Genomic DNA, 12,668 nt, shown 5'->3' on the forward strand with positions numbered 1-12,668 from the left:
GTGTCTGTGTACTCACCTAATTGTGCTTGCGGGGGTTGAGCTTTGGCTCTTTGGTCCTGCCTCTCAACTGTCAATCAACTGGTGTACAGATTCCTGAGCCTATTGGGCTCTATCATATCTACATTTGAAACTGTGTATGGAGTCAGCCTCCACCACATCACTGCCTAATGCATTCCATTTATTAACTACTCTGACACTGAAAAAATTCTTTCTAACGTCTCTGTGGCTCATCTGGGTACTCAGTTTCCACCTGTGTGTTTGATGTCATTTGTAAACACACACATCAAGAGAATTCTGAAGACAATGCTAGTTCGCCCTAAAACCTTTAACTGCCCCTCGACGAAGTATCTTTGTGTAGATCTGCCTAGTCAATCTCCTCACGTTCCAACACTATGAGAATCTTAACTAGTGCCTACCGAGTTTAAAGCTAAGCCGGCCGAACTCTCCGGATAAAGTCCAATTTTCCTTGGAAGAGGATAAAATCTTGGATAAAGACTTGGAGGATAAAGCCCAATTGGTTTGGGTAGATCAATTTGACCGATCTACCCTTCCCTGATCTTGGCGGATCGGTCAAAGGACACTAGAGGCTTAAGGCCAAAGTTTTAAAAGGATAAGGGCGAGGGACCAAAAGGATAAGGGCCAAGGAACGAAAAGTCAAATGCAGAGTAGCTACGATCAGGGTGTTGAAACCACACGAGGAAACAGTTGTAAACTGAAACAGGTGATTGACGTGGTTGGTGAAGGGGGGGGGGGGAGGGGGTGATTGTGTTGTTGGGGGGGGGGGGGGAGTCAAACAAAATTTGAGTTTGTTTGGCAAAATGGTGTCAAACTGACACCATTTTGTGTGTCAGTTTCATGTAAACAAGAAATCTAAATATTATTTAACATCCATATATATATATATATATATATATATATATATATATATATATATATATATATATATATATATATGTGTGTGTGTGTGTGTGTGTGTGTGTGTGTGTGTGTGTGTGTGTGTGTGTGTGTGTACTCACCTATTTGTACTTGCGGGGGTTGAACTCTGGCTCTTTGGTCCCGCCTCTCAACTGTCAATCAACTGGTGTACAGATTCCTGAGCCTGTGTGTGTGCGTGTGCGTGTGTGTGTGTGGAAGAAAGCCGTATGCTACACAGAGTTAATGAGACCAATCACTGTTGCCAATGTTTCTGTACAAATGTGTCACAACCGACCAGCAGTGTTGTCAACAGGTACACACACTCTGACACAGAGAACTGATAAATCTAATGAAACATTGAAACTATACAAAGTACAGACACAAGTTGAACTAAATAAGAAGTATATGATAGTAATTATCTGGAAATTAAACATGTAATTATATTGGTGATTTCAGCCGTGTTTCAAGTGATTTATATAAATTAATATATCATTATAAATGTGTCAAGTCTATATAAATAATTATATATATATATATATATATATATATATATATATATATATATATATATATATATATATATATATATATATATTAATGTATTTAATTAGATTTTCTTATTCAATAAGAGTATACAAATGTAGCTAAATTATTATATTTCCAAATGTTTATATAAAATAAATTGATACTGAGTTAGGCTTTTTTTTATGGCTTTTTGAAAAAAAAAAACAGCCAGTGAGACAAAACTAAAAAACAGTTTTGTAAAAACAAGAAAAAAAACACTCGCATCTTCCTTGCTGGAGTTTTTAAAAACAACAGCTGAAATAAGTTATATAAAAGCCTTATTGTACGGTTGGGCTCATTCTCGACTCACAATCGGGAATCCCAGGTTCGAATCCCAGGCAGGACAAGGTCGAGCACATTTTCTTTCACCTAATGGGTCTGTTCACCTAGCAGAGACTATATATAAAAAATCTTTAATCAGCTTCCCATATAGAACAAAAATAATCAATAACAAATTAACCACCCCTAATGGCGTGATTAATGGCCAGAAAATTGAAATTATAATTGACCAGAAAAGTATAATAACACTGTAATTGGCCAGAAAAGTATAATAACACTGTAATTGGCCAGAAAAGTATAATAACACTGTAATTGGCCAGAAAAGTATAATAACACTGTAATTGGCCAGAAAAGTATAATAACACTGTAATTGGCCAGAAAAGTATAATAACACTGTAATTGGCCAGAAAAGTATAATAACACTGTAATTGACCAGAAAAGTATAATAACACTGTAATTGACCAGAAAAGTATAATAACACTGTAATTGGCCAGAAAAGTATAATAACACTGTAATTGACCAGAAAAGTATAATAACACTGTAATTGACCAGAAAAGTATAATAACACTGTAATTGACCAGAAAAGTATAATAACACTGTAATTGGCCCGAAAAAGGCCAATTTTAAGATGGTTTTTAATAAAGAGATTGAGTAGGCACACTTCCATGTCACTTACTGTATGTCTTAAGGTCTTCGAGTCCCGGCGTTGCCACCTTCTTTGGCGACTGTGCTCGGGGCTGTTGCCTGAGGTTGGGGACCATGAGCCGAGGTCTCTTCAGGGGCGGCGTCAGACGGGGCCCTCCAGGGCCCATGGCACCTCCGGCATTATAACTGTGACCATGGAGAGAGAGAGAGACTTGGTGAGTGTTTGGCGTGAGAGAGAGAGACTTGGTGAGTGTTTGGCGTGAGAGAGAGAGCGAGAGAGAGAGAGAGACTTGGTGAGTGTTTGGCGTGAGAGAGAGAGAGAGAGAGAGAGACTTGGTGAGTGTTTGGCGTGAGAGAGAGAGAGACTTGGTGAGTGTTTGGCGTGAGAGAGAGAGAGAGAGAGAGAGACTTGGTGAGTGTTTGGCGTGAGAGAGAGAGAGAGAGAGAGAGACTTGGTGAGTGTTTGGCGTGAGAGAGAGAGAGAGAGAGAGAGAGAGAGAGAGAGAGAGAGAGAGAGAGAGAGAGAGAGAGAGAGAGAGAGAGAGAGAGAGAGAGAGAGAGAGACTTGATGAGTGTTTGGCTAGAGAGAGAGAGAGAGAGAGAGAGAGAGAGAGAGAGAGAGAGAGAGAGAGAGAGAGAGAGAGACTTGGTGAGTGTTTGGCGTGAGAGAGAGAGACTTGGTGAGTATTTGGCTAGAGAGAGAGACTTGGTGAGTGTTTGGCGTGAGAGAGAGAGAGAGAGAGAGAGAGAGAGAGAGAGAGACTTGGTGAGTGTTTGGCTAGAGAGAGAGAGAGAGAGACTTGGTGAGTGTTTGGCGTGAGAGAGAGAGACAGAGAGACAGAGAGACAGAGAGAGAGAGAGAGACTTGGTGAGTGTTTGGCGTGAGAGAGAGAGAGAGAGAGAGAGAGAGAGAGACTTGGTGAGTGTTTGGCTAGAGAGAGAGAGAGAGACTTGGTGAGTGTTTGGCGTGAGAGAGAGAGACAGAGAGACAGAGAGACAGAGAGAGAGAGAGAGACTTGGCGAGTGTTTGGCTAGAGAGAGAAAGAGAGACTTGGTGAGTGTTTGCCTAGAGAGAGAGAGAGAGACTTGGTGAGTATTTGGCTAGAGAGAGAGAGAGAGAGAGAGAGAGAGAGAGAGAGAGAGAGAGAGAGAGAGAGAGAGAGAGAGAGACAGAGAGAGAGAGAGAGAGAGAGAGAGAGAGAGAGACATTAATTGGTAAAGCAATGTTGAGGAGATATACTTAAAGATAGGTGTGGAGAGTTCATATTAGTTCTGAAACTCTCTAATTCAAGCACATTAATGGACACATGTGAACCAACCACACACACACACACTCACACACACACACACACACACACACACACACACACACACACACACACACACACACACACACACACACACACACACACACAACGTAACCGAATGCGTCGCTAAAACGTCGAAAGACTGTTCAACAATACAAAATAATTTTGCAATTCATTTGCAATGGCACGATCCATATAATAACAGTGACCCTCAGAGAGAGAGAGAGAGAGAGAGAGAGAGAGAGAGAGAGAGAGAGAGAGAGAGAGAGAGAGAGAGAGAGAGAGAGAGAGAGAGAGAGAGAGAGAGACGAAGAAAGGAAGGGCCTTATTTAGGGGAAAGCACCAAGCCATTAAGACAACATAGCGCTTGGAAGGGGTCAGGATAAGGATTTATAATGGGACGGGATGAAAAGGAATACTGCCCCAACCACTTAATAGACGATCGGGGATTGAACACCGACCTGCATGAAGCGAGACCGTCGCTCTACCGTCCAGTCCAAGTGGTCAGGTGTGTGAAAACCAGGTGTAGAACACACACTACCAAGTGCCAAGAGAGAACACATAGTGTAGAACATTAGAGATTGGCTTAACGCATTCCAAACCACCCAATTAGCCTGAAATAACTTCACGCAGGTACACAGAAGAAACGATCGTTGAGAGTGGCCGTGTGAGTTGACCAATAGCATGCCTCCTCGCCCACACAGCAAGGTGTACCACTGACTAAACTCGTTAGATATTAATGTGGGGGGTTGTGCAATACGACAATACTGCATGGGGGGCGCCGCCCTCCATGCCATCGGGTCGCGAACGCTGTCTTATGCATTAATACTTATGGAATCAATTTTGCTACATTATGTAGTGTGTGCGTGTGTGTGTGCGTGTGTGTGTGTGTGTGTGTGTGTGTGTGTGTGTGTGTGTGTGTGTGTGTGTGTGTGTGTGTGTGTGTGTGTGTGAGTGTGTGTGTGTGTACGACTACCACAGCCACAGGTTGATGGGAGAGAGAGAGAGAGAGAGAGAGAGAGAGAGAGAGAGAGAGAGAGAGAGAGAGAGAGAGAGAGAGAGAGAGAGAGAGAGAGAGAGAGAGAGCACCCACTATCATAGACCCCGACCACTACCACCAGAATTGGGACGCATCAAAGCCGGACTTTAGCGGATCGAGTCACCTGTTGTTGACGCAGTGATGAGCACACACTAATCCTTCCCCCCCCTCACCTGCCTACAATGGACACAGCCTCGCAATATGGCTCTATGAAGCGCTCTGAAGCGCAGATTACAATCTTCGAACTATGGGCAGAGAATCCGCCAGGCATAGGGAGAATTTGAGCCTTATGCCCTCCTGGTATAAGGGCTATGAACTACTGACTATCATTAAGTAGTGGTTGTCGAGCCCGTTAACACACACTTGGTAATGAGGTTGTTTATATATATATATATATATATATATATATATATATATATATATATATATATATATATATATATATATATATATATATACTTTCAAGTTGATTGGTTGGACCCCTAAACATTCTTCATATCTGCTAGCAAATAAGGCTTTCATACAGAATCATTTTTTGTAACAATCGACGCCGGGGGGGGGGGGGGGGGGTTGGAGGGGGGTTGGGGGTGGGGTTGGGGTGGGTTGGGGTGGGGTTGGGGTGGTGGGTGGGGGGGTTAGGGGTTAACCCTGCAATTGCAGACGCCGACTCGAACTCTCGCTTGCAAGAACACATTCCTTTAGAAGAGAGCCAGGAAAGCCTCTTAAAAACTTAACCCATCTCAGCCAAAGTGTCAGTTTCTCAATTCCGTGTAACGTGGCCAGCAATCGAAAGTTGAGATCAGGAAGAACACTGATGGAGTAATATTTTAGCAATTACTGCCGCGACATGTTAATTTCGTACGTCACTTTTAAGCAGATTTTCTTGATGATATTTTAATGATGATTTTATTGAAATAAAGTAAGCCTCCCAATTTTTTTTTTTTTACATAGGCGCATAAGTAGATGATTTTGCCCCTTGTTAGGCAGTTTAAGACATTTCCATCAGCTAATCATCATTGATGATGATAAGCCTTATCCTGCTCGCTTTCCCCTAGAACACAATCCGACAATCGGTTGACAATGAGATCCCTAATTACTGCTATCTTGAGGTTATCTTGAGATGATTTCGGGGCTTTTTAGTGTCCCCGCGGCCCGGTCCTCGACCAGGCCTCCACCCCCAGGAAGCAGCCCGTGACAGCTGACTAACACCCAGGTACCTATTTTACTGCTAGGTAATAGGGGCATAGGGTGAAAAAAACTCTGCCCATTGTTTCTCGCCGGCGCCTGGGATCGAACCCAGGACCACAGGATCACAAGTACAGCGTGCTGTCCGCTCGGCCGACCGGCTCCCTTGGGGAAAGAGGCGCGAGCAGTTAAAGATAGTCATCTAGTTCATCTTCCCTGGCCAGGATTCGAACCCAAACCAGCTCGCCTTGTGACGTGCAAGGGAGGTAATTATCAAGGAAAAGCGGCAAGCCATTAGATCTATAAAGCACTTGGAAGGGGTCAGGATAAGGATTCAGGATGGGACGGGGGGAAAGGAATGGTGGGTTGATGGACGGTCGGGGATTGAACGCCGACCTGCATGAAGCGAGACCGTCGCTCTACCGTCCAGCCCAAGTGGTTTCTATAAGACTATGAAATGTTTTGGTGTAATATTTCTTATATCTGAACAGCTTCCTACTTTATCCGGATTGTCTGTTTAAACGATCTACACAACGTACGTGAGAACGTTACCAATCTGCATCGCTAGCACGGAGTCTACACCTTGTGAGGCACAAACCTAAAATATAATGAGTGTAGAATATTATAACAAATCTCGCGCCTGAATTAAAGAAGACCAAACAATTCTTAAAAATTTACTCTCACAATCCTAAAGAGTAAAATCAGAGAGATGGGGGACATGATCACTACATACAAAATACCTGCGGGGAATGGTTAGGCGAATGAGAACAGAAATGTTTATATTGAGAGAAATTACGAGAACTTAGACGCCGGAAACTCAAATAAAATAAATGTATGGACGTACCAGAACCCAGCACGGGTGATGCTTCGAAATAAGAAGTTCTGGAAGCCACCTCCTTTAACCCCTTTAAGGACCAGATTTGACGAAGAACTGAGTAAGACCTCACTTCGTGGTCAGGTTAGTTAATATGTGTTAATTAACAACTCAATTCTTATTTTTAACAAAATCTTTTCCCTTTGTTCCATTACTGACTATCCCAGTCCACCCCCCACTACCCACAGTCTATCCCACACTACCCCCAGTCCACTCCCTCTACCCACAGCCTCAAACGAACCATTTATACATTCAACAACTTCTCATATATCACATAAACAGACCCAAGTCTCACCCTGTGAAGTTGATAGGGGGTAGATAGGGGTAGTTTGAGGGATATTGATGGCTCGGAGCTTTACCTATTTACCCATTTACCCAAGCGCCCCTAAATAGGGACGTAGATGCAGCCTTGTAGATTACCTTGCTGCCCTTCTAACACCTGCTGCCCTCCAAACACCTGCTGCCCTCCAAACACCTGTTGGCCTCCAAATATCTGCCAACAACATTATGGGATTATTTCCTCGACACGAGATTAGGCAGGACTCAGCCGGCTGGGTTCGATGCCTCACTTCTTCTTCCTCTTCCTCCTCACTACTCCTTCCTTCGTCTCTACTCCTTCCTTCCTCATCTCCCGTCCCTCACTTCCCTTTCATTCGCCTGCTTGTTCCTGTTCCCTCCGTCTCTCTCAGTTTGTCTTAAAGGATGTTCTGTGTCTTGAGACATTTCCTACCTCAGGCTTCCCCTACTATCCTCCCCCAACCCTTCCCCTCTCCATTGCCTTCCCCTTCTCTAAGACCGCCTCCATCCCTCCCTTTCTCTCCCTGGTGTATATGGGGTCCCTCTCATTCCTTATAGTCTGTTCCATCTCTTCTGTTCCTCTTTCTCCTATTCAAGGAATTCGAGTCTCTAGCAAACTCTACTCAGGAGACTTTCTCTTCTCTGTAAATGTTTCTCATTTAGTATCTCTCTCTCCTCTCCTGCTTCCTCACTATGTCCCCTCTCTCACCTCTCACGACACTCCGCTTGGAGACACCATACAGCCTCATTACTGGGTATGAGTGTGGAGGGACATTACACAGATTGTGGGACTCTGGCTACGGCATCTTGGCACGACCCTACCATCTGGCGCGGCGCCCCCCGTGGACCCCCTGGACGAGCAGGTGGGTAGATAGGCACTGTTAGACAGGCAGGTAGATAGATAGTGTCAGGTAGACAGGGTGAGACAGATAGGCAGATCTTACCTATATAAGGCAGAGTGCAGTTTATCTGTAACTTAAAAGGGGGATCAGGATAAGGATTTATGATGGGATGGGGGAAAGGAATGGTGCTCAGCCACTTAATGGACAGTCGGGGATTGAACGCCGACCTGCATGATGCGAGACCGTCGCTCTACCGTTCTGCCCAAGTGGCCCTATACAATCTTTGACCTGCCTCTTGGGCCTAGGAGCGGTTACAGGACCTTACTGCTTTTTTCTTTGACTCTGTAATACAAATAAAACATAGACCTTTTCTAGGAAGACACAACAGCCCACTGTTTAGGTCTTTTGATGGAGGAGATTTTGTTCACTTTCACAAGACCCTTCATCGTTCACAGGTCAGCGGCAGCCTGTCGAGGCGTTTCACTTGACAAGTGAAAATGACCTTTGAACAATATCTCATTCTCCATTTCATATCTGTTTCTAATATCTTATATCTCACATTATCTTAATCTTCGGTCTGTGCATGTATTCCTCATCCTCCTAACCCAGCAAGAAGACGATTACCCAGCAATCTCTATCTCCGTTTTATATCTGTTTCTAATGTCTTATATCTCACATTATCTTAATCTTCGGTCTGTGTATCTATTTCTCATCCTCCTAACCCAGCAAGCAGACGACGAATATATTGAAATCACATAATTACGTTTCGTGTTTCATTACATATCTCACGTCAACCACACTATACATCTTTTTGTTTTGGAGTATACAGTAGAGTCTTGTAGTATACAGTAGAGTCTTGTAGTATACAGTAGAGTCTTGCAGTATACAACATCTGTATATCCACACAAGGTGACAATTAAAACAAGAAACATATTAAAGCAAGCAGCCTAAACGTCTCTTCAAGGCACCTCAAAACTTATTAAAAACTTGAATTCTTCAAGATTTTGGCGCCGTCTCCGCTATTTCCAGGTCGGGGCTTCTGACAAGTTAGTCCGTCCGCACTGGTAACTTTTCCACAGGGAGCCTGGCCTCTCTATCCTCCACTTAAAGCGCTTACAAGCATGGTAGTGGGGATAGGAGGGATAGGATAGTGTGGCGAGGAGACAGAGAGGGAGAGGGGGGTAGATTGTGTGTGTGTGGGGGGTAGGGGAAGGTGGTGGATAGAGGGAATGGTGGGGGAGGGGAGATCGGAAAGGGTAGGGGTTGTAGAAGCGAAGGGTTATGGGGTATAGGGGAAAATATCTCGAAGGAAAATTGAGGAGCAGGGAACCCCCAAAGCATGTGTGTGAAGTGTTACCTCAACAGTACCTCTCAGCTGCTCTAAACAGCCGTCGACAACACCCCACACACCCCCACACCCCACACCCACACCCCACACCCCCACACACCCCCACACTGCACCACCACCCACCCCCACAACCATCAACAACCAATTAGATAAGTTCTTGCAAGAAGTGCCGGACCAACCAGGCTGTAGTGGATATGTGGGCCTGCGGCGGAGCCGCTCCATGCAACAGCCTGTTGGACCAAGCTCTCACAAGTCGAGGGGGAGTAGAAGAACTCCCGAGGCCCTCTGCAGGTAAGATCCAGGTAACCACTCTGTCTCTAAATAACTATTGTGATTTCTATGTGTAATGAAACAAAGCTAAAAATCAAACTTCAATATTCCTATGCCTAGTATAGCACACATATGTACTATATTAGACCTTGGATGGTTAGGTTAGGTCGGATTACGTTTCGTTAGCAAAAAAAAAAATAAAATAAAAATTTAATATAGTACGAAGTATTCCTGTTTGTCCAAATTCAATAACAGAAAAGTTTCCGTTCTATTGATCCAACACGATTCTCTCTAACATACACACACATCCCCAGGAAGTACCTATTTGCTACTAGGTGAACAGGGGCATCAGGGTGAAAGGAACTCTGCCCATTTGTTTCTGCCTTGGCCGGGAATCGTACCCCCTTAGGACTACGATCCCCGAGCTTTGTCCACTTAGCCGCAAGGCCCCTAACTCGCCTGTGTGTGTGTGTGTGTCTGTGTCTGTGTGTGTGTGTGTGTGTGTGTGTGTGTGTGTGTGTGTGTGTGTGTGTGTGTAATTACCTAAGTGTAGTTACATGATGAGAGGTAAGCTCGTGGTGTCCCGTCTTCCCAGTACTCTTTGTCGTATAACACTTTGAAACTATACTGACGTTTTTGGCCTCTGCTTCTAACCTAGTTGTGCTTGCGGGGGTTGAGCTCTGCTCTTTCGGCCCGCCTCTCAACTGTCAATCAATCAACAGTTACTAACTACTAAATTTATTCCCCCTCCACACACACACACACCCAGGAAGCAACTCCGTAACAGCTGTCTAACTCCCAGGTACCTATTTACTGCTAGGTAACAGGGGGCATCAGGGTGAACGAACCCGGACCCTTGTATATTGAACAAAACAGGTGCAGTGAACGATGAATAAAGATAACTTTAACGAAGAGGCAAAAAAGATAAAAAAATGCAAATTTATTTAGACGTTCAAAGGTTTTTTGAAGAATAATAAGAACTAAATTGCCAACCCAAACTTGATATTAAACACATTGAAACGTGATAAGGCCATCAGAGTGAAGAATGTTCCTGTGTTTAGCTTGTAGCGATAATTAAAAACTTCTTAAAGACATAATATGCAAAGTTTTGTATCTAATTTTGCCCCGAGGCTTAAAACCTCTTAGTTTCCAGACTAGATTTTCAACGAGACAGTGAAAGTTTGTCAAGAATTGTGAGGACAAAAAAGATAAATTAGTTACCTATGTGAAGGCGCCCCCAGATGCCTAGCATATAATTGACCAGACCACACATACTAGAAGGTGAAGGGACGACGACGTTTCGTCGACCAATCGACTTGAGAATGGTCCAGGACGGACCGAAACGTCGTCGTCCCTTCACCATCTAGTGTGTGGTCTGGTTAAACTTCCTCTTGTGTGGGGTTTCATGTATCCAGCATCGTGATCCCAGCACATAGATTCATTACTTAGCACTTCTTCGAGTTAAATTCTAGTAGCCATGACTATTCAATAACCGCCCAGCAAGCATATTTTTTTTTACGACCAACTGGATCGTAGTGGATATGCAACCTTGCGAGCCGTTGCAAGCAACAACAGTTTCATAGACCTAAATATTGCAAGTCAAGCCTGGTCCCCTGAAGGCGGGCTTGGCCTGTAGAAGAATTCTAAGAACCAACTTAAGGTATGATATAAGGGGCTTGACAGCTGAGTGGACAGCGCTTGTAATTCGCGGCCCTGAGGTTCCGGGTTCGATCCCCGGTGGAGGCGGAAACAAATGGACAGAGTTTCTTTCACCGTGATGCGTCTGTTCACCTAGCAGTAAATAGGTACCTGGGAGTTAGATAACTGTTGTTATTGTTATAAACAGCCTCCTGGTGCTTCGGAGTTCATTAACTATTTAATAATTGTAAACAAAGCCGCCAAAGATTGAAAAAAAGATGTACACGTTCGTAAGTGCTTGCGTAACTGCTTCGTGAATCTGGCCTCCATAAAATGGTCTCGTGTTATTGTGGCGAATGGTTGTTAGCAATCTAACAACAACAACAACAACATGCAGTATGGCCTATCTTCCCTGTTTTGTCGATCAATCATAGAATTCGATCAGATTTGTGGAGACGAATTTGCCATCCCTGAACCCCAAGCTGGGTTTGTTATGGAAGATCTTCCGGAACAGAAGATCTTAGCGGAACGGAAGATCTTATGGAACAGAAGATCTTAGCGGAACGGAAGATCTTATGGAACAGAAGATCTTAGCGGAACGGAAGATCTTATGGAACAGAAGATCTTAGCGGAACGGAAGACCTTCCGGAACAGAAGATCTTAGCGGAACGGAAGATCTTATGGAACAGAAGATCTTAGCGGAACGGAAGATCTTATGGAACAGAAGATCTTAGCGGAACGGAAGACCTTCCGGAACAGAAGATCTTAGCGGAACGGAAGACCTTCCGGAACAGAAGATCTTAGCGGAACGGAAGATCTTATGGAACAGAAGATCTTAGCGGAACGGAAGATCTTCCGGAACAGAAGATCTTAGCGGAACGGAAGACCTTCCGGAACAGAAGATCTTAGCGGAACGGAAGATCTTATGGAACAGAAGTCTTCTTTTTTGTATACATTGTCACTCTGTTGGCGGCTTTGTAACTTTCTGGTAGTTCTCCTGTTTTCAGTGTTGAACAAGTTACTGTTGTTCTGTTGGTTCTGCCCAACAGATGCTACCTTGTCTCCTCTCTGGTATAGTCAATGTTCCTAACTTTCTCACTCACAGACACAGCTCTGTCTAAACAGTTTTCTTAAATACCGTCATGGAATCCAGTCGACAGGACAGTCCAACAGTCAACAGGACAGTCCAGCAGTCAACAGGACAGTCCAGCAGTCAACAGGACAGTCCAGCAGTCAACAGGACAGTCCAGCAGTCAACAGGACATTCCAGCAGTCAACAGGACATTCCAGCAGTCAACAGGACATTCCAGCAGTCAACAGGACATTCCAGCAGTCAACAGGACATTCCAGCAGTCAACAGGACATTCCAGCAGTCAACAGGACATTCCAGCAGTCAACAGGACATTCCAGCAGTCAACAGGACATTCGAGCAGTCAACAGGACATTCCAGCAGTCAACAGGACAT

At 44.3% G+C, this 12,668-nt stretch overlaps 1 protein-coding gene across 11 annotated transcripts in view; it reads right to left on the reverse strand.

Moving 5' to 3' along the window:
• LOC123773583 (RNA-binding protein Raly) overlaps window positions 1-12,668 on the reverse strand; it is a 713,369-nt gene that overhangs the window by 26,942 nt on the left and 673,759 nt on the right. For all 11 annotated transcript variants that reach the window (XM_069312447.1, XM_069312456.1, XM_069312454.1 and 8 more), the window contains one exon: window positions 2,435-2,589. In XM_069312447.1, coding sequence (XP_069168548.1) covers window positions 2,435-2,589 — 155 coding nt within the window. The remainder of the gene's footprint in view (window positions 1-2,434; window positions 2,590-12,668) is intronic.

This window comes from Procambarus clarkii, chromosome 72, assembly GCF_040958095.1.
Source record: "Procambarus clarkii isolate CNS0578487 chromosome 72, FALCON_Pclarkii_2.0, whole genome shotgun sequence".
NCBI lineage: Eukaryota > Metazoa > Arthropoda > Malacostraca > Decapoda > Cambaridae > Procambarus > Procambarus clarkii.